Below are 22,672 nucleotides of genomic sequence, written 5' to 3'. Positions count from 1 at the left end.
CGGGGCTCGCCGGCCTCTGCAGGATGCTGCTGAAGGACTTTCCACCAAGAACTAGCAAGACTTACCCTGAGAACTGCTGGCTCTGTTCAGATCAGTATTTTCCTTGATTATTATTATATTTTTTTTTCACAAACGGAGAACGTGAGAATTGCAGCATAGGGGTGCTTCCTTGCTTTGGGGCAGCTGAAGCTGGAAATGCTAAAAGCTGGGTACATTGCTGGGTTCTTGGTAATCTGAAAACGTCTTTGAGATTCTATCATCTGTTTTGCTTTGCTTAATGTGGAATATGCTTGAGCTTTTGCTGCAGCCAGGACTACTCAATTAATGATGCAGGCTACAACAGTGAGCCTTCAAAGCTAGCAGTGATTTAGTGGCTTGCTTGCTTGAGGCAGAAATGAGCATAGGTTTGGATAGCAGCTCTTCAGATTAAACTGCTGGAGCATTGCTATGCTTTCCTTTTTACTGCTTACAAAATACCAGATGTCCATGCAGTTTTAAGCCTCGTGCATTGAGGAAAATAATAAACCACTTGAGAGGCAGTCAGCAAAAATATCCAATAGGTTTCTCTTTCTAAAATTGTTTGAATTGCTTGATTTCCATATAATTTATTTACAAGAGCCAATTAATGCAAGAGTATCCAGTTACAGAACTGCCAAGGCTATGAGAGAACGCAACCAGCAGAGCCTCGGTGGACACGTACTGTATGTAGGGTTATTTAGGCATCCAGGAATGCTGCACAGGGCTAAATACAGCCGATTCAGGAACGATTCGATAACATCACTAGATGAAGGTACACCAAATACATCTTTAAACATCAAAGGCTCTTCCTCCTCTTCCCATTCCTCGGCACCTAATTTACTGACTGAAGATGTCTCACTGGGGACACAGGACACCTGCACCACCTTGTGTGCTTTGATACCCCGAATGGCTAACCTTAAACTTGCCAACCCATCCAGTCTGCCAGGGCTGAAAAGCTTCTGTCTCGGAACGAAAGAGGTACCAAGAACTAAACTCACGGAGTGCGTTACCATCCCTAGCAGCCCAACCTCACCTGAAATCAGCTGCCTCTCTGCGACCTACCCACAGCCCGACCCAGACAAGCTGCTCCTCAGCACCAAGGCTGCAGGTGATGGCACCCCATGGGGCTCGGAGGAGGCTGCTCCTGCTGGCAGACAGGACAGGAGTCTCGTACAGAGCGCTGACAACGTCGTCGAGACGGGCACGACCTACTGTGTGCGGGTGAGTACTTCCCATGGGCCCTCTTGTTCCCACTTCTGGACCTGGTGCCCCAAACCGCTTATTTATCCTGCATATTTCCCCTATCCTGATATCACATAAGTAGGTCTGTGTTGCTGAATTGAGGGAATTAAAAGGACTGCAGCCACTCCCAGAGGTGGCACAACATTTGTTTCCCAAAGAATGTCTGTACTCTTTAAGCAGTGCATTTGAGCTGAAATTCAAGCAGGCATTGCTCTGGCAGGCAATGCATACTGGAGGCAGAAGGAGGACTCATGGAAATGGTTTCCTGTCTCTTGCAGAGCAGCTCCCAGGTACGGGGCGTAAAGGCGCTCACACCTCTGGCGTATATATTACRGAGCGTGAGGGAGAGCGGCCAGGTCCTGTGCTGCTCCCTGCAGCACCCTGGCACCCACGTGCCTGGGTGCCCCAGGAGGTGAGCTTGCAGGGTGCCAGAGCTGTCCTCCGCGTTAGACCATGTATGCTGTGCCTAATTTTCCTCATAATGATCATGCACAAAAATTCCTGCGTATTTCTTCAGCTGATACCTGAAAGTATCCTGCCTGGGTATTTCCCTGTTCCACAGTGTGTGCTGGCATGGGCACGTATCAGCTTCTAAGCAGTAGTCAGTGGTCGGGAGGAGACGTGGCTGCCTCAGTGACTCCCTGTACATTTGCTCCCTCCACCTATACTGCACTCAGGAGCTTTTTTTTGTTTTTGTTTTGTTTGTTTGTTTTTTGTTGTTGTTTCCTGAGCCTCTCTGGACTCTATGTTTCTGTGCCATTTGAAAAACCACAGCCGGTGGCCTCGCCCTCTGTGCTCTGTCCCTGTACATTTTAGTGCTGACCTCTCCTCTGTCGAAAGCGCTCCCGCGTGAAAACCGCACAGCGCTAGCACGGGGCCAGGGGAGCCAGTTCAGACTGTGGGCGCAGGACAGCAGAAAATGGTCTAAATCTGCTTTGGGAGCAGCAGCTTCGTGGCCAGGCACGCAGACCTCGCGGCTGGGCTGCTCAGCGGCAGCCAGCCCGTGGCCCCGGGAGCGAGCCGTGCAAGTCCCTGTTAATATATTCCTTGGACTAGGCCAAAAGCAGGGTGTTAAGGCTGGTGTATATCTGTAAACTGTCAGTTTGGCGTATAGGATGTGTCAAAATGGGCCAGAAATAAGGAAAGAGAAAGCTATAAGCTGTGCAAAAACTTTACATTTTTCCCTCTTGTTGGGGCCAGTGGTGAGCGAAGCGCTGCTGGGCGGGCGCCTCGCGCGAGCTCCGCGCTTTCAGCAGGCCGAAGTGCGGCCTTCYGCCTGTGTTCCTCCTTGTTAGCAGCTCATGTCACTGTTAGAGTTGGTTTTGACGTTAGCAAGTCTCTAAAATAGATTAAAGAGCCTCCAGGGTCTGGTTTGCAGCAATACTGAAAGTGCCGAACGCAATTTTTAGGTTCTGCGCTGACGGCCAGCTGCCCGGGAAGCCTTTGCCCTGGCAAACGGTGCCGCGATGCTCTAAGTCTTCGGCACAAGGATCTTTTTACGCTGTGTTTCGAATGGTGCTTGACGTGGTGGAGTTCAGGATTCGGGCTCCGAGGTACCTGTAGGGTCGCAAACCCCGAAGCGCTCACGTCAGCGTCGGGTTTTGCCGGGGAGGGCGGCGGGAGCGGGAAAGGCGCAGGTGGAGTTTCCTGCGTTCCTGCTGCGGTCGAAACCCGCGGGCCGACCCGCTGAGCCGTCACCTCGCYGGGGACCGTGTGGACAAAAGAGGAAGAAGAAAAAGCAAAAAAAGAGAACAAAAGCCCAGAGGGGAACCGGCAGGGCTGAGTGAAAGTGGCCGAGGGGTCGTCCCCAGGTTGTCCTCGCTGCGCGGTTTTCTGCCGGCCTTTCTGGAAGGCAGAGGGTTTTGGGGGGGAAACCTCGCCGGCGGGGCCCTCCGCGGGGCAGCCCGCGCCCGGCCGGCCGCGCGGCGCGTCCAGCGGGCCGCGGCGCCCTGCAGCAGGGCGGGAAGCGGCTCCGCTGCGCGCTCCGGCGAGCAGAGCGCCTGCCTCCTCTCGGCCGGCTTTTAATGGGAAGCGGGGCCGAGCCCTGCCCCGCGCCCTTCCCGGCGGCGCCTCGCGGCCTCCTTGCTCTCGCAGAGCTTGCAGCGTCCTGTATCTCGGAGAAGTTTTTCAGCGTAGGGGTCGATGCCGCGGCAGCAGTTGGTGCGGCAGGTATCTGTGGCGTTGGTAGCCCCCAGGGCAGAAATAGGCTCGTTCCTGCTGATGCAGGAGGTAAGGAAGGAGCTGCGGCATGTCCTGAAGGAGCGTACGTGGGATCTCGTCCCCCGTCCAGACCTGCTTCGCTGTCCGAACGTGCGATGCGCCCCCGGAGCCTCCCCTCGGTCCGGGTGCCCCAGGCCGTCGCGCGCGGCCGCCCGTGGTGCTCCGCAGGCGGCCGGGTGCTGCCGGYGCCTCTCCCTGGCCCAGGGCAGGGAGATCCCGGGTGCCACCTTGGCGGCGGYGGCAGCAGCAGCAGCGAGTGCCCAGCGCTGCCAGCCCGYRKGGCTGCCRGCTCCCCGCGGCCTCCGCAGCCGCTGGCACCCAGGGAGCTGCCCCAGCCTCGGCACCCGGCCTCGCCGAGCATAAATGAATGAACAGGCAGGAAGGCGCAGCCGAGGCTGTCGCCGGAGGGATTTCCTTCGGCGGGGGGGATGCTTGGCAATTTTTCCCCTCTTCGTTCGAAAGTGCCTAGTTAAAGCAGCGCTGGGAAAAGAAAGGCTCGAAGGGGGTTGGAGGCTTGACGTGCCCGCTTGCGCCCAGTGCAGCTGTTCGGGGTGGTTCTTTGCCCAGGCCGCTGTACTATGTTTACGGTGCGTTTGAACTCGGTCTCGTGTACGTTTGGATAGAGGGTGTTCGGCAGCAGCATGATACCTTAGCGCGCCTCTTAGCAAACGCTGTCGCCTGGGTTCCGCGTTAGCCGGCTGTGGGGTCTCTAGGAGCCGGCCCTGACGTTATGCGTGAATTAGGGCCGTTAACTAATAGGCGAAATTGCCAGGCTTAATTAGGAGCTCTGCTGTGGCAGCCCAGGGAAGCAGAAAGCATCCCCGCGCCGTCCCCGTGCCCGCTTCCCCCGCGCCGCCTCTCCCKAGAGCGGCGCCCGGCTCCTCTCGGCAGCTTTGGGGGACGAACCCCCTCGCTCAGGCAGCTCCTGGCGCGGGCTCCGGGGCGCGAGTTGCCCGCCCTCCCCTCCCTACCCCGGTGGGCTTGGCAGCGCTCATAGTTTCAAGCTCCCGCTTGTGCCTCCGCAGCCCGGGGGCCCCTCGCRTCTCGCAGCCACCGATGGCTCGCTGGGCAAGGCAGCGACGCGCCTGCGTTCCTGGAGCGGCCGTGGTGCTGGTGGGCTGCCGGCCTGCAAATGCCTTGGCTTAGATCCCCCCCCCAACCACGGAGGCGGGAGCTGGCCTCTGCCCGGCACCCTGGACGTGCCGGCCAGCTTTCCCGGGAGCGGCCGTTTGGGGCAAACGGGATGGGGGAGCAGGGGCAGCACCTGAACTAGAGTCCAGGCTCGGGTGAGGATTGCTGAGAAAAGCTTTTTCCTTGCCTCCTGCCTTCCCTTTYCCTTGGACAGCAGTCAGGTGGCTAGTCCCTGCAGACCCTGCTGTGGCAGGGTTAATCTTTGCCTTGTTTAAGGTTTAATTCTTTTTTTTTTCCTTCCTGGGAGAGTATCTTTTGTTTTCTTTAACAGGATTCGAGTCTCCTGTTGTCCTTTCTGGTTGCTCAGTGGGTTTCTTTCTGAGCCCTGGGACGTGCCTGCCTCCCCCCAGTTCCAGCTGCCTGTCCCTGCCCAGGACTCTGCAGCGTTTCTGTCCCCTTCCTACCGAGACGTGGCCATTCYGCCACCACTAGCTGTGCTGGTTTCCATAACCAAGGGCAGCTGAAATATATGAGGGATACAGCGAGGTGCCATGTTAATGCATTTCCCTAGTCAGGCTTTTAAAGGAAAAAAAAAAAAGTCTTTTGTGAATCATTGATAAGTTCAGCTTCACTCAGGGTCACTTATGCAAAAACCTAATATTGATTTTTCGTCTTTGTTTAGAGTAGCTTCCCACGCATCTGTTCAGGATGCAGTGGGGGCTCACTTATCTGCATATGACTCACCTACTCCTCTAAATCTTTCCTTTCTCAAGGATCGTGGGGCAGCCAACCAGCTCACAGAATACTTGACCTTATACAGTAGGATCAGAGGTCTCTGCTATGCTATAAGCTGAGGCTCTAAACGTATTTTCCATATTTGCTTTGTTCCCGTTAAGCAGGAATATCTTTAACAAGTAAGCTAGCTCTCAGAGACCTTTACAAAGTCATTAAATGTTCATTAGGGAAGCAGTTCTGCTAACCCTTCAGATTCATATTGATGTCCTTCCAGGGCTCTGACCTAATTCTGGAGTTCTCCCAAGGGCTGCACTGCTGTCTGGAAAGAAATCAAAACCGGGATAATACAATTGTTATGGAATCCCTGTTTAACTGTACGCAGACGCTCTCTTTTTAACACACACATTCATTTCTAGAGGTCTCCAAAGTTGAAATAGATACCTAAATCCAATCCCCTTTGCATGCCCCAGCAGAAAAATCAATTCACAGACAAGCTGAGGCAGAGGAGGCAAATATGGTACCTTTCCCTGGACAAGCAGTGGATCCACCATCCTTCGGAAACAGGAGCCCAGGCCATGCCTGCCCCTGTYCGGGACTGCCCCTCTCTCCGGCGCGTCCGAGAGGCCACGCGAGGTCTGCACGGGCTGGCTCTCGCYGGAGCTGTGGCTGGTATGCGAGAACTGCAGGGTAGCCACAAAGCTCRCTCTTCCTCCTGGAGACGGTTTAGTTGCGGAACAGAGGATGCAAACTGGGAAACCCAGGTCTGTGCCATGGCTGTAACAGGGAGACGTCTCAGCACTTCAGTAGCAGGGATGGACACCACTAGAAATGCTGAAGGAATTAGTAAGATTTTTTTGGGGGGGAAGGTAAACTCAGTGGCCTAGCACACTCCGTTGAGATGAAAATGTTCCCTAGGTTGGTATATAAACATCATGGGAGTCCACGGGCTGGCACATCGCCACATTCCTTACGTTTCTGAAAATTGATGAATTCTGTTAATCCTTAGTCCCGTGAAAATCCCAGATGAGTATGGAAAGCCCCCACTCTGCCCCACATGACAGAAGTGTGGGATCYGACTCTGATTTAAGGCAGGCTGGCTTATAGTGCAGGACCTTGAGAGCGGTTGCTGTTAGCTGGAATTGCAATTCCACCTTCTTCATCTTCTGCAGGGGGTAGCTTTCCTTGGACCTGCAGCAGCASGAAGCCACCACTCTCCTCATACCTAGTAATACCTGCCTCTGCCTCGAAGGGATGTTCAGCTCTTCTGCGGGGAGGCTTGGCAGTGCACTGGCCTCAGGGGCTTCTGGATATCTGCTCCTAGTRGGAGAATTTCACCCAAACGCTCATGCATCCCTCCTGGTTCAGTAACACAGGCTGATCAGGGAGAATAAGCAGAATTGGAAAAAAATGAATGATTGGATTTCATGTCTCTAAAATGCTTCCTTTTTTGCTGTGTTGTTGAAGTCACTAGTATCTTTATTGCAGTCCTACACATTCTTCAGTGAAACAAGACATTTATATCTAGAACGGCTGATTAGATTTTCCATTTAGACTATGGTTCTGCATACATTTAATGGACTGAAGCCACATTTGCATTCTCCTGTGATCCTCCTCTAACCTGTTCTCTAGATCTTAACAGAGCCATCCTGTCTGTCTGTCTGTCTGTCTGTTTTCTCTAGTACATGGGCTGTATTGAAGTGCTGCAGTCGATGAGGTCCTTGGACTTTGCCACGCGAACACAAGTCACCAGGTAGGTGGTACCAAACGGAAATGCAGCCCAAGAGTGAGAAGCCTGAGGGCTCGCTCCAGGGGGCCTGCCAGGCTCTTTGGCTCCTTGGAATCGGAGTTTGCATGTTTTGTTTTGCTTTCCCCAAGTGACGACTTGAATTATTTGATCCTTACAATGGGCCCTTGCGCCAGCAAATGAATTATTCCAGTCGCAGGTCGGATCTCTCTCCCAGCTCTTGCTTTGGACGTGGAGGGAATCCCCCGGCGGTGGCGGCGCGGAGCAGACGGGCCCGGCAGGCGCGGTGCCGGCCCGGCTGCGGGGCTCAGCGCCGGCTCCGCGGCCGCCCGAGAGGCCGGGTAAATCCGCTGGCACYGCTGCGGGCGTCCTGCTGCCGGGGGCCGTGCTGGGAGCAGCCCGGGGCATGTCCCTGCTGCGCTGCCCTCTCTGGCCTTGACGCGAGGTCCTTCCCACCTAGTAAGGTCTTCTCATGTTTTTTTTTTCGGTCAGATATGTGATAACGCTTGGCTCCACTTGCAGCCAAGGCCAGCTACGGCCGTAGGTGCAGGCACCAGGACGCCRCGTGAAATGCAGGCCATTTCCAGGTGTGCTCCAGGCCTAGATTTCCAGGCTTCAAATCAGTAAAAATGAATCCTTTGGTCTCAGATACAACTGACTGTGGTTTAAAGATTAAATATTTTGTGCTCTTTTGAAAAGCTTGCAACTTCTGTTGCAGATTGCCTTGGTGCCAGTCTTTGGGCACAGATTATTACTACGTGTGTGTGTGGGAGGGTGTTGTTGAAATGTCACGTCAGGAGTAGAAAAGCCCAGTTTTATTTTTACCTTATTTGCAAAGCCCATGTGCCTGTTAAGTTTGTGTCTGCAGCAGTGTGTGAGTTTGCAAAACAAGCACGTTTTTCCCCCTTCGAGCAGCTCCGTGGTGGTGGGCTGCCGGGGGGCTGCGCGGCCAGTCCAGCGCCCCGCGGAGCCGGGGCRCCCCGGGACGCCGGCGGAGGAGCTCCCCTGCGCCCCAGCCGCGGCTGCGCCCCAAGGGTTTCTCGGCGAAGAGCGGGCGCAGAGCGGGTTTGGCCGTGCCTTTGGTGCCTTCTCTCCTGCCTCTGCCGWTTTTCTGGCACGGTTGGAGCCGTGGATGCCAGAAGTGTGGCTTGGGCCTCCTGTGCTGCCTTGCTCTTCCTCCCTGGTGGAGGAAGGTTTACAGGTGCTCCTTTGGTTCCTCCACTGTTAGTATCAAACCAACTGGAGAAGGGAAAGGAACACGAACAGGGAAGAGCTAAACTTCTAGCTGTTGACTCCCAGACTTATTAGACAAAAGGAAGAAACTGAAAACCTTGAGTCCTGAAATGCCTACGTACCTCGCTCGAAAGCAGCCTGATTTGTTTTATGCTCCAAATCAGAAGCTGTTTACATTTGCAGCCAGCACAAGCGTGCAGTCACCCGGTTCCTGCATGTGCTTAAGAAGAAGTGCCTGTGATACCAATAACTAACCGTTTAYGGACCAGAAGGAGCAATGTAGGACAGCTGGCCCAAAGAAATCAGCCCGGTGCTTTCAGACCATCCCATCGTATTTGACAGTGTCAGCCAAAAAGTGAGGTTATCTCCCTTTTGCAAGACATGGAATATGTGTGTTGTTACACTTACAAAACAGAGATTTGGATGGCTTGTCTGGAAAATAATGAATCTGAATTACCGCTTAAAGAGAACTTGCCAACTTAAATTTGGCCCGGATAGTAAGGTTTTGTTAAACTGAGCTATGCAAAAACTTAACAATGGAAATGTTTCCATCACCTAAAAAAAAAATGTCACTGCTGACCTTAACAAGCTCTTTCGTGTGTGAGAAATTCAAAACTTAGGCTGTTTGCAAACGAAATGTTGAAGTGCTGAGCTCATGCGTGTGAACTTTAAAGTTCGATCGATTACAAGCTGACTAGAAGCAGAGATAACACTGCTTATTCCACTCTTGTTCTCCTGGGTGAGTAACTTTATAGATGGCATGCGAAATACAGCAAACAAAAAGTTATTTGAAATTATTCCATTTTAATAATCTGACTTATTTGTACCAGGGATAAAAAAAAATATTTTTACTCTGATGGCATTTCACTAAACAAATGGTCTGTTTTTAACTGGGGCAGAAAGGGTCTCTAATTATGTCTGTTCCATGAGTTGCTTCATGTCTATTTGCATTCTTAGTCTCCTGATCTCTAAAATTAAAAATATTATTCACCTGCCTTACATGACTGTTGGAAAGACCAACAAGCTTATGTTCGCCCAAGTGCCTTGCAGAGTCAGAAGARATGAAAGCTAATGAGTAATTTTCTAGCTAATTGCTGGTCTTGCATTGTCAGAGTCACAGTGACGAGCAGTATCTGGGCTCCCAAAATATATTCAGTCTTATACAAGCATGATGTTTCTGTGCAGAAATTCAGCATACGGACCTATAACCTGTCTAGCAGACYTGAAGAGGACCTGCAAACCAGCCACCAGGGTGATGAAGGTAGAAAGTGGCCTCCTCAGTGCTTTGGATCACTTGAGACCGGGGGTGCAGAGATGCCTTGTGGTGTTCGAAGTGCACGCCARCAGCTCAGCAAGTGGCGGCCTGCGTGCCCGCAGCCCCAGGCGCCTCTGCGGGGAGGAGGCTGGCGGAGGGGCCATAGCTGCAGCCCTTCCAGGCATTTTCTCCTGCAACTTTCTGCCATACCCGTCTGTGACCCAGGTTCACGGCAGCCTAGTGCATTGCTGACCGTGCGCCTCGCTGGCGGGCAGCAGGACTGGAGTGTGGGCCGGTGGCTTTCAGCCAAGGGCCTGGCCAGAGAGCTGGGGCAGTAACGTCGTATAGGACTGCAGCCGAAGCGGGCAGAGGTTGCCCRCCGGGGCCGTAAGCTAGGCGAGCGCAATCGCAGCTGGAAGAGTGCTTGTGTGAGTCATCGTGCTGTAATTTATACCTCGCTGGTGTCGGTTTAAAGAAAATACACGCCAAACTGATATCAATTTAGGAAAGTCCCTGCTTCCTTTTGCATCAGCTGAGTCAGCCGGTTTTAAATCCCGTCTGTAGCTRAGCCAAGGCTACTTGCATTCACACGAATCCTTGCTGTCCCTTGCCGGTGGGCTGGAGTCCACCCTGAGCACCGTGCAGCTCCACGCAGGGAGGCAGCACGTCGAAACAAGAGCCGCGTACCACAGGCGCGTTCAAAGCGGGGAGGCACATCGTAGCATCCACGTGCTCTTGCTATGCCTCGCCCGCTTTGTGGAAGTTGCAGTCCCAAATTACAAGTAGGTGACAAGAGTAACATAAGTAAATAATGATAAGGATACCAGGAGCCTCTCCTGGAGAGGCTTTTTTTTGGTGGTCACCAATAAGTGTGTTGCACTTGCTTATTGCAGAACAAGATTTTGGCCCACCGGGTGGTCAGATTCAGCCCTCGCAGGGTGGCAAGGCTGCACCTGGCCCTCTCCTCCCGCCGAGGAAGCCGCTCCGCCTTTGCGTGTCTCTTCTTCAGCCCTTTTGCTCTTCTCCTGTTACACATCCCCTCACTCTGATAAATTAAATATTTGGACATTTACAGGAAAAGGGATTTTGTATCTCAGATTATGGCATTAACTTGCAAACTAGAAAATGGTCAGGCAGCGTGGTTAGGGCGAAGGGCATCCGAAACGCGCCAGTGGGGACGGCTGGTTGAAGAAGGCTGACTTTGTCTGAAAGATCCATTTCAACTTTGTTGAGACGCACAATCCCTTTCTGTTCGCCAGCGTGGGCAGAGCCCGAGCTGCTTAAAAGCCAATCTCCAGCAGCATGCTTCTGCGCTTACGTCAGCGCCGCGCTCTTCTTTACGCTCCTTTGGGGAGACAATGCACAAAGCGGCTCACTGTTGTTGCGAGCTCTTCTCCCCCATGCGCCCTCCTTTCTTTGAGAAAAGTGGGGCTAGGTGTCTGCARYGAGGGTAGGCTTGACTGCTCAGCCRAGCCRTACAGTCATCCCAGGTGCCAAACCGGGGCTGTCCTTGCCCCTTCCTCCTGCTCCCATCCTTGCTGGAGCTCTCTCCGAGCAGGCTCAGCCTGCAGGTGGCTGGGAATGGCCCCTGTGGGAGGTGAGGAATGGGAATGGCAGGTGAGGGAGCCRCAGCGGATCCGTGAAGGGCAGCTCRGGCAGGACAGCCTGGCCCAGAGCAGTAGGAAGTTGCCACGGCTCCTCAGGAGCCCCCCAAAATCCCTGCTGCCATGGCTCTCAGCCCCAGTGGTGGGTGCTGATGAAGGTTGTGTGCTCAAGGGACCCGTTGGCCCAGCCTGAGAGGCTTCCCTGCATCCACGTCCCATAGGCCAGCTCAGTGTACGTGCTCCCATGCACCGTGCCAGCCCTGGCAAACTGATGCCATGTAGAAGAATCCCTAGGAAATGCCACCTCCAGGGACAAGCATCTGCCGGGCTCACTCCTGACTGGGCTCCCAGCGGAGGAAGGAGGTGTGAGGAGCAGGACCAGGCTCTGGTGGCATGGGAAGCCTGCAGAGGCTCCGCTGCCAGGTTTGGAGCAGTCTCTCTAGATGGTGGAAAGAGCTGGCCCAAATCTCTTACGTTCCTTGTGGAAGAGTGGAAACCTTGTCAATGTACCAATGATTAACTTACATGATCGTGTGGCACTGATGGACTGGTGGAAAGGGATCTGACCTTGATGGCAAGAGATGTCTGAGGAGTTAAGGAGCAATATCTTTGCCTTAAATAACAAGAATAACTTAATTTCCTCACAGCTTTCCTGAGTTCATTCTGTGGCTCCTAGGGCTGAGAAAAGCTGCTGTAGAGTACCCAAGTGGAGTATCCCATTCAGTGCAGTTTRAAAGAAAAACAAAAAATTCAGAGTGTTTTGCTTTGGGATGAGTGACAAGGGGGAGAGAAAGGAAGAGCAACAGCATGGCTGTCACTGCTTCGCGTCTGGAGAATATAAAATGGCCAGGCGAGCGGCAGGACCCGTAACATTGCTTGTTTGTCCAGAAGCAAGAGGATCAACTAGGAGAACTGTGTGTGGGTAAGTGCGACCCTGGCAGATCTGAGAGCAGAGACTTGCCTGAGCACGTGATTGGAAATGAACTGCTGAAAGAATAAATTAATAGCTGCTCTCCAGGAAGAAGTCACTGGTAGAGTAAATAGTATTTCAGTTTATCATGRACATATCCAGCATTTCTCCTCTTTTTAGTTACAGTGCACATGGACTGGTGCACATCTGGTTCCGATCTATCTGTCCACTGAAATGACTGAATGATGAAAGTATCGAGTTATATCAGCAAGGTRTTACCAAATTTCCGTTTTTCACAACTTTAAGATATTAGTTTGTTAAATCATCTGAAACATCATCCAGAAATATGCAGCAAGAAATGTGTGAAGTGTTTTTCACTAAGCAGAAGAGGTAATAAGAACTATAAAGTAGGAATGATTTACCTATTTTTTTGTTCCTATTTGCTGGAAAACTGCTTTGGCATGTGGTTACGTGCTGATAGTTTGCCTAAGATTCATTTCTTCAATAGAGATTGCTTCAAGTGTATAATAACTCATTTATCAGCAAAATAGAAGATTTCCTTGTTTTTCCAATTTGTTCAATATCTGTTTTTCTTTGTAGCTAGACTTGAAGGCTATAGGTAGCTATTATGTCCTGTGTCTGATTTTAGTTTCCTTTAATATCGAATGAGAAGATGAGCTCTCCTTTTCCAGCTTGATTTTTGGAATCTGCAAGASCCTCCTTCTGGATGCCTAGTCCCATGTTTTTTTAGTTTTGGCCTTTCTATTGGTGACACCTAAATAGGAGCAAGACGAGAAGGATTTCAGGAATGAATGAATGGACTTGAGAAGCTATTTCTAGTTGTGTAGRGAGAAGTGCTTTGCTTTACAGGGCTGGAGGACTGTGTGTTTCTAAACTGACTCTGACCCATCTTGTGTAGCCCTTGATGATGCTCCTCTTCTCTGCTGTTTTCATTCAGAATATCTTAACTACATTTTTATAATTTTATTATTGCTGAGGTCCTCATTCATTTGACAATCTCCAGATTTAATTTCTCAGGTTTCTCTCTTGACAGAAAGATTCAATTTAATATTAGGGCTCTCTAGTGTTTTATGCACACAGCGAGTCAGCCCAGCAACATGAGCGGCATCCAGACAAGGACCCAGCAGTGGCGCTGGGCCCTTTGCCCTCCTGCGGCTCTGCAGCGCCGCTGGCCGGAGCTTGGCCCTCTGGTCCACTCCCAGCAGCAACGCCGGAGCCTCAAGTGTCCTCGAGGCACCGAGGTACCGCTGTTACCTGAGAGCATTGACTAATGCAGACTTAYTCTGCACTGAGAAGAAAATGCTTTATCATATGAACAACATASAGCTATGTAAAGACTGAATTTATGCTTGATTTTGCATGATAGCTCTGAAATTATGGACTGAAGTTTAGGAATGTGGCCCTGAGACACCAGCTACATTTTCAGAAAGTTTCTTGAGGAAACAGGCTTCACTTTGGGAGCAAACTGCACAGAAAGTCACAACTCCTCTGGGCTGATTTGACAGAAACGAGAACACAAATTCAGCGGTCCGTGTGCTTCCTTCCTCCGAGTCTTACAGCACTGTAGCACTGAGCTTCAGCACTTGCTCAAAAGAAAAAAAAAAGGCTTCAAAATGCAAATATGCTTGAAAACACACTGGGACGAGGGCTTCTCTCCTCTCCGTGAACCCCGTGGCAGAGAGCTCTGGCAGCTGGAGGGCTCGTGGGCTGCACGTCCAGCCCTGCCAGGTGCTTTTGTGCCTTTCCCAATGCGTCTTGCATTCCTAACTCCCTAGGAAATTGTAGGAGGATGACCAGGTTCTTTTGYATGAAAAACTTACCCTGTTAGCATCTCCACTTGCTGGTTTATGAAGATAAGGGTACCACATGATTCTGAGGCGTGTGGGATGCTGCAGCACCGCTGGCATGTCCATAGTGCCAAGATGTCTAGGAAAGGTTAAGGAAATTTTCTAAGCACTTTCCAAGCTAGTAAGTCACCATTTTTACAATAAGATAAAACGTATCTGTGAGTGAAAAGTCTGTGACAAAATATTTTTTTCCAACWGCTCTACCAACCTTGATCAGTAGTAGCTGATTGTTATATGTATGTCAAAACCAATAATCTGACTGATCATGTATCAGAATTTCCTTTGTCGACGTGTGGGAAACCAATGCAGCGTGCCACTTGGTTACATTAAGTGTGCAATTCAGCTGTCTTTGATATAGGCCAATAAACACTGTGAGTGCTTTATGCCTTGCACTTCTGCTTTCCTAACTGAGAAGCACCTTGACAGCCAGGGAAGGACTTTTAATTTGGGAAATATTGAACTGAAACCCCAGATCTGAAAAAGAACATGAGAAGCAGAAGTAGACCTTACCTCTGAGTTTCCCTCCTAGGCTTTATCTTTAGCGAGCACAACGAAACCTCTTCGCATTCTAAGAAAAGCAGCTTTGAAACTCATCTTTCCCTTGAGCAAACTGTACACCTTGATCTTAAAATGAGAAAGGTTTGTATAAAATTCGCAGAGAAAGGTTTCCTGCTAAGGGAGAAGTGCTGACAGCAACCCTTGAAGCATTTTTATCAGTGCGTGTGTAGAATGGGCAGAGTCTAACCAGGAGTTTGGCTGAGACTGTTGCACTTTGCTTGGCAAGGAAACATCCCCTGGACTTGCCAGCCCTGGTGCCGGACACCGGAGTAGCTGCTGCACCTGGCGAGGTGGGACCAGAGGGCTGGGGGACCTTCACTGAGCAACGCTACAGTAAACAGGGATCTCCTTGTGAGAGAAAAGAGATTTTTCCTAAATTCCAGAATGGTCGTGAGATGTTTCTTTTCCTTCATTTTTTTAAGGGAAACCTAAAACACCAGCCCAGCTAATAAGGGCACCCAGCTGGGCTCGCTCAACAGGTCTGTGATGCTCTAAATAAGACCAACTGCGGCAGGTGAGGGCTGCTACCTGCCAAGCAGGAGACCTGTCAACCTTACTGTGAAAGGGGCTTTGAAGGCATGAGATCCTTTTCATTTCTTGTGGTTAGTTGGGGAGCTGTCTGTGTTTTTTCTTTTACAGGAAATTTCCATTAGGTGAAACTGGTATGTCCTATGAAGGAAAAGAATCAACCCMAAACAGATTGCTGAATCACTGTGTTTCATTAACACTGAGAGGGGAGGGAGAAAAAGAAAAAAGACCTTCCAGAAGATTTAACTGTTTTTAAGTGGGATTGTAACAATTAATCACAAGGTTGCTGACCCTGTTACAGCTGGTGCATGCTAAATGATCCAACAGTTTGTGCTGTATTTTTCTATTTGTAGGGAAGCAATAAGCCGACTGTGTGAAGCTGTATCAGGTACAAATGGAGCTATAAAAAAGCGGAAGGTAAATATTATTTTAGCTGAGCATTCACCTTTCTCTATGTGCTTTTGATAAGCTAGAGATGTGATTTCCAAACCGGATTCAGTGCATGCTGAAGTCAGTGTATGTTCATTCATCTGAGCGTCATGTAACCCGAAGGATTGTTTTCAGCAGGATGTCCAGGCTCCTCTGTTTTGGGGGTGCCAGCAGTGCTGTACCTTACTCCTGAAGCTTAATGCTCTGGCCAGGGTTCCTGCTCCCACCTTTGCCTTTTCAGTGCGCAAAGCTTTAAGATTTTTAGGTTCTGGCTGGTAAAATGTGAGTTTTCYTGATTGCAAAAGGGAGCCCATTCACTGGAGGATTATGTGATTGTTATTTAGACCAAAAGAATTAAAACTAGAATAGTAGTGTTTAATGGGCTTATCATTTATTTAATGACTGGCATGCAGTGAGGGGCAATGTAAGTAGCTTCTGTTGGGTAGTGTTCAGTGGCAGTTAGCGATTTCCATCGGTAACCGTGGAGCGCAGGAAGAATGACTCTCACCGAACATGTTCCTGAAAAATGAACACAGGAGAGAACTTTTTTGATTTACTCAAACACTTTTTCCCCAAAAAACAAAGCGCAGAGTTCAGTGGGAAAATGAGGCACTATGAATTATTTACCAGCTACAACATTWAGTTCATTGCAATTTTGCTTCTTTAAAACTTTTTCCTTTATTGACATAAAAATCATGCATTCAAGTATGTTTGTTTGTTGTAAGATCTGTTTGCATTTGATTAAGTCCTAATCCTTAATCCATTTAAATTCTCAGTCAGATACTGTAAAATCTACTTGACTTTGATGTGCTTCTGCCCCTGAAAAACTCAACTGACAGTCTTTTTTTTGTTTCTTTTTYTCAAAGCCTCCAGTTAAGTTCCTGTCTTCTGTGCTTGGCAAAAGTAACCTTCAGTTTTCTGGCATGAATATAAAGCTGACCATTTCAACTAGCAGCCTCACTTTAGTTAACGTTGACACGCAGCAGGTAGGATACGTGTAAGCCAGCGTCCTTTTCTCTCGGCTACTCTATTCGCCTCCCTTTGTGGCCCCCGAAGGAATGGCTAGGCGCCTTCCGTGGAACGCCGCGCCATTTAGTCTTGGTAAAGCGGAATTGCATTGGTGCCCCTAGATCTAGAAATGAGAGCATTTTGGAGGAACTTGACGTGTCATATGCCTCTTTTGTTTATAATAGTGTCTTTCATGTGGAAGGATCTCTAAGCRCTTGGCAAGCTGTTTCTGTATGTGTGTCTCTGTTTATACAGTGCCTAATAAACAAGGCTGTAGTCCTGACTGGAGCTTCTGACAAGTCCTGGAAAAAAAAAAGAAGATACAAATAATGAGTCAGAGCTTGGCTTTAGCATCATTCAAAGCTATCTCATGGCTGGGTGATACATGTGCATAATCAATTATACTATGTAAATTCTCCAGGCTCCTCGAAGCAGGCTCCTGCGAGCCTSAGTTTGCCCTAGGTCGGGGGGTGCTTCCTTCCCAGCACGTGGGACAACTTCATGCTGCCCACCTAGTTCCACCTTCCACACTTGACTTCAGCTCAGAGCATTATCTCACCCAGACACAGTGCTAGCTTTGCTCCTTGGTGGAGCAGGGAAACATCAGGGAGGTGGTTTGGACTCACTGGTTTTGGAGGAATCACTGCACTGATGCTGGTGCAAGGCTGCCCAATGCCAGCAGCTCTTGGGATTCCCCCGTGGCACAGCGGGGTTAGGGGCAACAGCACGTGGTGTCCTTCCCTCTCAGGTACAGCAGCCAAGCGCTTCCCTACACCAGGCAAAACGCCAGGGTCTGCAACTAAAGTATGGCCTTTCTAAACTGTGCATGTTTGTAGCAGGATTGAAAACCAGCCGGACAATGCACTAACGTGCCCYGTTTGTGCCCACGTGGGTGTTTATGGTGCTGCCCTCCAATTCTGTCTAGGTCTTTACTTACCAGATCTTTGCAAACTGAAAGTTCTGCTTATTCCATTCTTGCACTGCCACCACATTTCATTGTGTTCCTTATTGCAGTTATTTTTATAAAAAAGAACAGTTTGAGGTAATAGGTGAAACTAAGAAAAGCTGGTGCTTGATCTGGCTGGAGAAGTCTGTACGACAATAGTTCAGTGCTAGTGCTGAGAGAGGAYGTGATCAGTGTGTCACTGGGGCCTGTTCATAAAAACACCATCATTATACAAGCTATGCATTTAAATTAACTTCTGGTCATGTTCAACTAAATTAATTTACCAAAAATTTGTAAACATGTCAGGTGTCTCCAGTTATTCTCCTATAAAAGTCTCATGTAGCTTCATACTGACCAGGTTATAAGTTGGCGGCTGCATTTGTTCTGGAAACCCTTTAAGGAAGATTACTCAGGAACCTAGATATTACTAAACATGAATATGTATTCTTAAAAAATAGTCTCACCTCTAGCTCCTTCCTTCACAAATGGTATGTGTATGCATTAAAGGATTGGGTAGTCATGAACTTAATTGCTTGCTCCATGGAGTCGTGTTCTGCTGTTTTCTAAACGTACGGCACGTGAGCACATTTAACTAGTTTGTCATGCTTTTCAGATTATTGCCAATCATCACATGCAGTCCATCTCATTTGCTTCTGGAGGTGACCCAGTAAGTATTGATTTATCAGATACACTTCTGTAGGTTTAATGAAATTATTATGAGAATAAAAGCACCTGCAAATACTTTACTTCATCCCTTCCCATCTGCAAGCACCAACAGGGTTCGCCAGGGTGACAGGAGGWCAAGGAAACTGAGAGACTGAGGCGGGAAAAGAGACTGAGAGAAGAGACTCAGTTGATCTTTGTGACAGACACACATATGCACCTTTCCCATCGTCTGTCAKCTTCAGTTCACTCCAGATCCCTCTGACTTCTTTAGAATTTTCTGCCCTTCACTTTTGTTAAATGTCTCCTTGTTCTTCTGTTATGAAACAAGGAAATAGAAGGATCTGGGTCATGTTCCTGATAACACAGGGGTGGAAGCCAGGTCTAGCCTCAACTGAAAAAATGACTAATCTGCCTCTTCAGATTTAGCAAACTGACCAGGCAGGGAAATTAGGTGGGAACCAGCCCTAAGTGGTGGAGTGACCTTCCGTGGCGGGCCCCGCAGGTGATGCTGGCCAGCCCAGCTGCTCTGAGACCTTTCCCAAGGTGCCTCCCAACAGCAGCTCTGCAGAGCTGGGGTGGGATGGGCACAGGCTGCCTGCTGTTGGCCCTGCACCCACCTGGTAGGTCTTGCAAGAACCCAGTCCCTCGGTACCGGAACCTTGAAGATCCGTTCAATGATTAAAGCATTTCGAGATCCTAAAGCAGTCCAGATTTTACCCGTAGAGGCCTGTGCTGTCCTGATACACTGCACTGCACAGCACAGTCCTTGGGCTCTGCAGACATTTCAGGATGTGATTTTCTAGGTAGCTGCCAAATACTGGTGCACCACTGTGCTGAGCATCACAAGCTGCTTTTTCTTTCTGGCTCATGCTGCTAAGCTTGATGTTGCTTTATGTTATATGAGGAACTGGCTTAACCAATGTCCCCTTGACTTGAACTTACCTATGTCCCTTCCTTTAGATGCGGAGTTGAGTAAACTTTGGTCAGAGCAAAAATCCTGGTTGCTGAAATTTTGTGTGCGCCACTGACGTGGTGCAACAATGTTCTTATTATAACATCCCTTCTGCTCTTCCGTTAAGTGCACGCAGGGAGGATCCTTTGCTATTTTTCTAACTGTAGTAGTAGTTCTCATGGTACGAGCTAAAGTTTAGAGGTTAAACTTCAACAATTTTTTCTTAGGCCTATTGCTTCTTTTATTAGAAGCCCATTTTGTAGCTAACTGAAGTCCAGTCTGAATCTTAATATAAATTACTTTATCTTGTTGTAACGTACATCTCCTTTGCCTTCCAGAAAAATTTTCAGATATTTATTTTCTGTACTCTTTACTCAAGGAGAAAATTCCAATTTTCTTGATGGTTGAACAATTTAAATACATCTTTAATATTAAATATTCTCCTCTCAGGGAGAATCTAAGAAAAGCCCCAGCATGGCTGCTTTGCTCAATGAGCTAATATTTCTGGGAAATTATGTAAAATGGAGGTCTCGATCACGGCTGGTGACTAGAAATCTAGGGGGAATTCTGGTGACTTGTTCAGGTTATTTTTCCAAAATTCTCTTTACAGCTAAAATAGGATATAGTTTCTGTAGGATGTGTCTCTGCCTGTCCGCATGTGCAGTTGCATGAGTTGCTTAACCCTACAGTGGGACCTGGATACAGCGCAGTATCACTCCACACCGTTCAGGAATGGCAATGATCTGCTCTAGAAGTGGCTTTACTTTAGAGCAGTCATCCCTGCTTGTACTTAAACATTATAAAGACATAAAAAATAGTAGGTGTAGCTCCAGTTGTTTTAGTTCTCTAGTTGCTCTCCAGATCTAATTCATTTAAAAATGTATTCTAAAATATTTATGAGCTTTAAAAAAAATCTGAGAGGAAAAGGAAGGAAATTGAGTTCACTAAATGTGTAAGAAATATTTAGTTTTCTTTGCTTTAATGATATTAACTTCAGATTTTTTTTTTAATGATCTAGGACAAGTTCTGCTGACCCTAAGGTCTGCTTCTGTCATTCATTGTGAATTATTAAATGGTCGTTCTTGTGCATATGGCAAATGGGGCCTTTGTTTCCTGCCAGCTGATTGCATCTGCCCTCAAGAGAGCCATGCCTTTAAGCTGTGAATTGCATTTTCCCCACCTTGCCTTAAAGATCCAAAAAAACCAAAATGCATCTTTAATTATTAAAAGAATATTATTAATTACCTCACTATYTTTACTATAACACCAAATTAACAAATGGTTCTTTGCTTTTGCAATATGACTAAAAATGTTAATTTTTTTATTCCAGCTCCCTCTTCAATTTCACTAGAAAAAGTGATTATTATTTTTATGTTGGCTGGAAAGTGAATCTGAAACAGACAACTGACTGTACTGAGGTTGTCTGATCTCAGCAGCCTTGAAGTCCAAAGGAATTTAACCTGATGTTAGCAGGGCTAAAGTCAGGCACTAGTGATGGAGATCAGATACCAATTGTATTATATGATATTTTTAAGATCATCTTCTCCCCACGATGCCTTTAAAAGCCAGCCTTCATACCACAACTTAGAAAAATTCTAACTTGCTCTTGCAGTATTTCAGCGCTATTTTTTCTTCCACTGATCCTAGTAAGAAATGTCCCAGTGAAATGATGTGCCTGGAAGTCACTGAGCCCTGGGCTGTCACACAGGGGAGAATGTGAGCTTTGGGGAAGCACCGGAAGAGAGTAGTGCTGCCTGCTGATGAGCCAGCAGTCATTTTTGCTCCTGTTACAGAGTTTGAAACTCAGAAGTCTATTGCAAGCACAAAGCAAGGTGATCTATTGCATTTGTTACAGGAAGACCATTCCAGCACAATTACTGGGTCTGTATCCACAAAAGTGTTGTTGGTCTTTCTCTTGGTCCGCTTTGCTAGCAAGTCCAGTTGTTTTTACTGAAGGAAGTATGCCTATTAAAGGCTAGAAATGTTTATCTCTATATTCAGTCGCTTTGTTATGTTGACAGTGTTGCTGGTAATAATAATTTTAAAGATATTTTTCTCCTCTTTTCCTAAAGGATACAACAGACTATGTTGCATATGTAGCAAAAGATCCTGTTAATCAGAGAGGTATGGAAACAATTTTCAGATTGTTATGCATATTTATATGATCACTTTATCAGTACTAAGATATTGCATGAATTTTAAATGTACTGGGATACCAAATGATTCAATATTCCATATAATTTCTAATGTCACTCTATGGAAACATGTGATAGCATGCAGACTGTGGCTTTAAACTTCACACTTTCTGTGCAACAAAGTGAGAATCTGCAGGTGAGACTAAACCTGCGGTATTGCATGACAGCTCTGCAGAGGGGAGAGCTGGTCCTTGGCGCTCACTGCTGGTGCGAGTTTCGTGAGGTTGCATGTGAGAGCCAGGACTGGTAGCAGGAGCGCCATCCTGCCCCTGGCTGCTGGGGCTGCTTGTCCTTGCCTTAATTTTTTTTGCTGTTTCCTATGAAAACAGCCAGAACCTACCTGCAGGGTGGGTTCTCTCCTGTGCCTGTGTTTACCACCGTGCAGGAGAAAACAGAAGATACAGGAGCACTCCATGCAGGAAACATAAATGGAGAGTTTCTTTTATAAAGGTAAAAGTTGCTATTATGACTAAAATACCCAGAGCAAGTTCCTTAATACATCAAAAATCTCAGTCTGTATAACAACCTAAAGCTATTTGAATGTCTAACATCCTGTCTACCTTTGCGGCTGTAAGCAATGTAGCTTGTCTCTATATCTTCTGGTATAAAGCATGTTTACTTAATTTAAGAAAGGTGTCTCTTTGCAGCATGTCACATACTGGAATGTCCCAATGGGATGGCGCAGGAGGTAATAAATACCATAGGGCAAGCTTTTGAGCTGCGGTTCAAACAGTACCTGAAGAATCCATCTGGCCTGGTCACTGCTCATGAAAGGTCAGCATGATGTTCTCAGTTGCTTAACTGGCAGTTTTCTTTTCTTTGCTACTTTTCAGGAAAAATGTATGCTGTAAAGAGTGATCCATAAATAAGATGTTTCAGATATGCCATTCTTCTGGACATATGCTAATTTAAGTTTATGCTGCATGTACAGAATATAATAGACTAAAATTGGCTTGTTCTAGTAAATTCTGTTGATTTCAGTGACGTTTGTACAGGTGCATAACAACATAAAATAAGGCTGTTTTAGCTAAGGAACAATACTGTTGAACTCTAAGTCATGCAAGTAAATGGAACAAATGTTTCTGAGTAAGGGCAGAGTAAGTGAAGTGAAGAAGTTCTGCTCTATAAATAAGGTGCACACACGCCAAGCTCAGTCCTCAGCCATTCCAAGCGTAAGCTCACCACAGCTGTGGAGAGCGGGTGGTGGGAAGAAAAGCAATTATAATTTACCTTTCTGCTCTTCGGCTCATATCCTGGCAGGGCCCTGACATTCCACCTGGTATGACTTGTATCAGCCTTGCATACTGAATTAAAACACAGGCACCACTTGGCATTTTAAAATACGAAGCTCTGTCTTCTGCACAGTCATCCAAATCCAGGATCTAGATTAACTTTTGGAGTGCAAGTCCCCATTTCAGCTACCCTTTTTC

The 22,672-nt window shown here is 48.1% G+C and overlaps 1 protein-coding gene across 2 annotated transcripts in view; it reads left to right on the top strand.

Moving 5' to 3' along the window:
* Window positions 1-14: 14 nt before the first annotated feature.
* The window catches only part of SHC4 (SHC adaptor protein 4), a 31,296-nt gene continuing 8,638 nt past the window's right edge, over window positions 15-22,672 (top strand). For both annotated transcript variants that reach the window (XM_085303424.1, XM_085303423.1), the window contains exons 1-7: window positions 15-1,239; window positions 7,026-7,096; window positions 15,400-15,463; window positions 16,342-16,461; window positions 18,043-18,096; window positions 21,120-21,171; window positions 21,890-22,016. In XM_085303424.1, coding sequence (XP_085159550.1) covers window positions 661-1,239; window positions 7,026-7,096; window positions 15,400-15,463; window positions 16,342-16,461; window positions 18,043-18,096; window positions 21,120-21,171; window positions 21,890-22,016 — 1,067 coding nt within the window. In that variant the 5' untranslated portion in view covers window positions 15-660. The remainder of the gene's footprint in view (window positions 1,240-7,025; window positions 7,097-15,399; window positions 15,464-16,341; window positions 16,462-18,042; window positions 18,097-21,119; window positions 21,172-21,889; window positions 22,017-22,672) is intronic.

This window comes from Rhea americana, unplaced genomic scaffold (assembly GCF_003343005.1).
Source record: "Rhea americana isolate MKP2758 unplaced genomic scaffold, rheAme1 scaffold_2, whole genome shotgun sequence".
NCBI lineage: Eukaryota > Metazoa > Chordata > Aves > Rheiformes > Rheidae > Rhea > Rhea americana.
The sequence above is the reverse complement of the archived record's forward strand: the minus strand, read 5'-3'. Positions and strand labels throughout refer to the sequence as shown.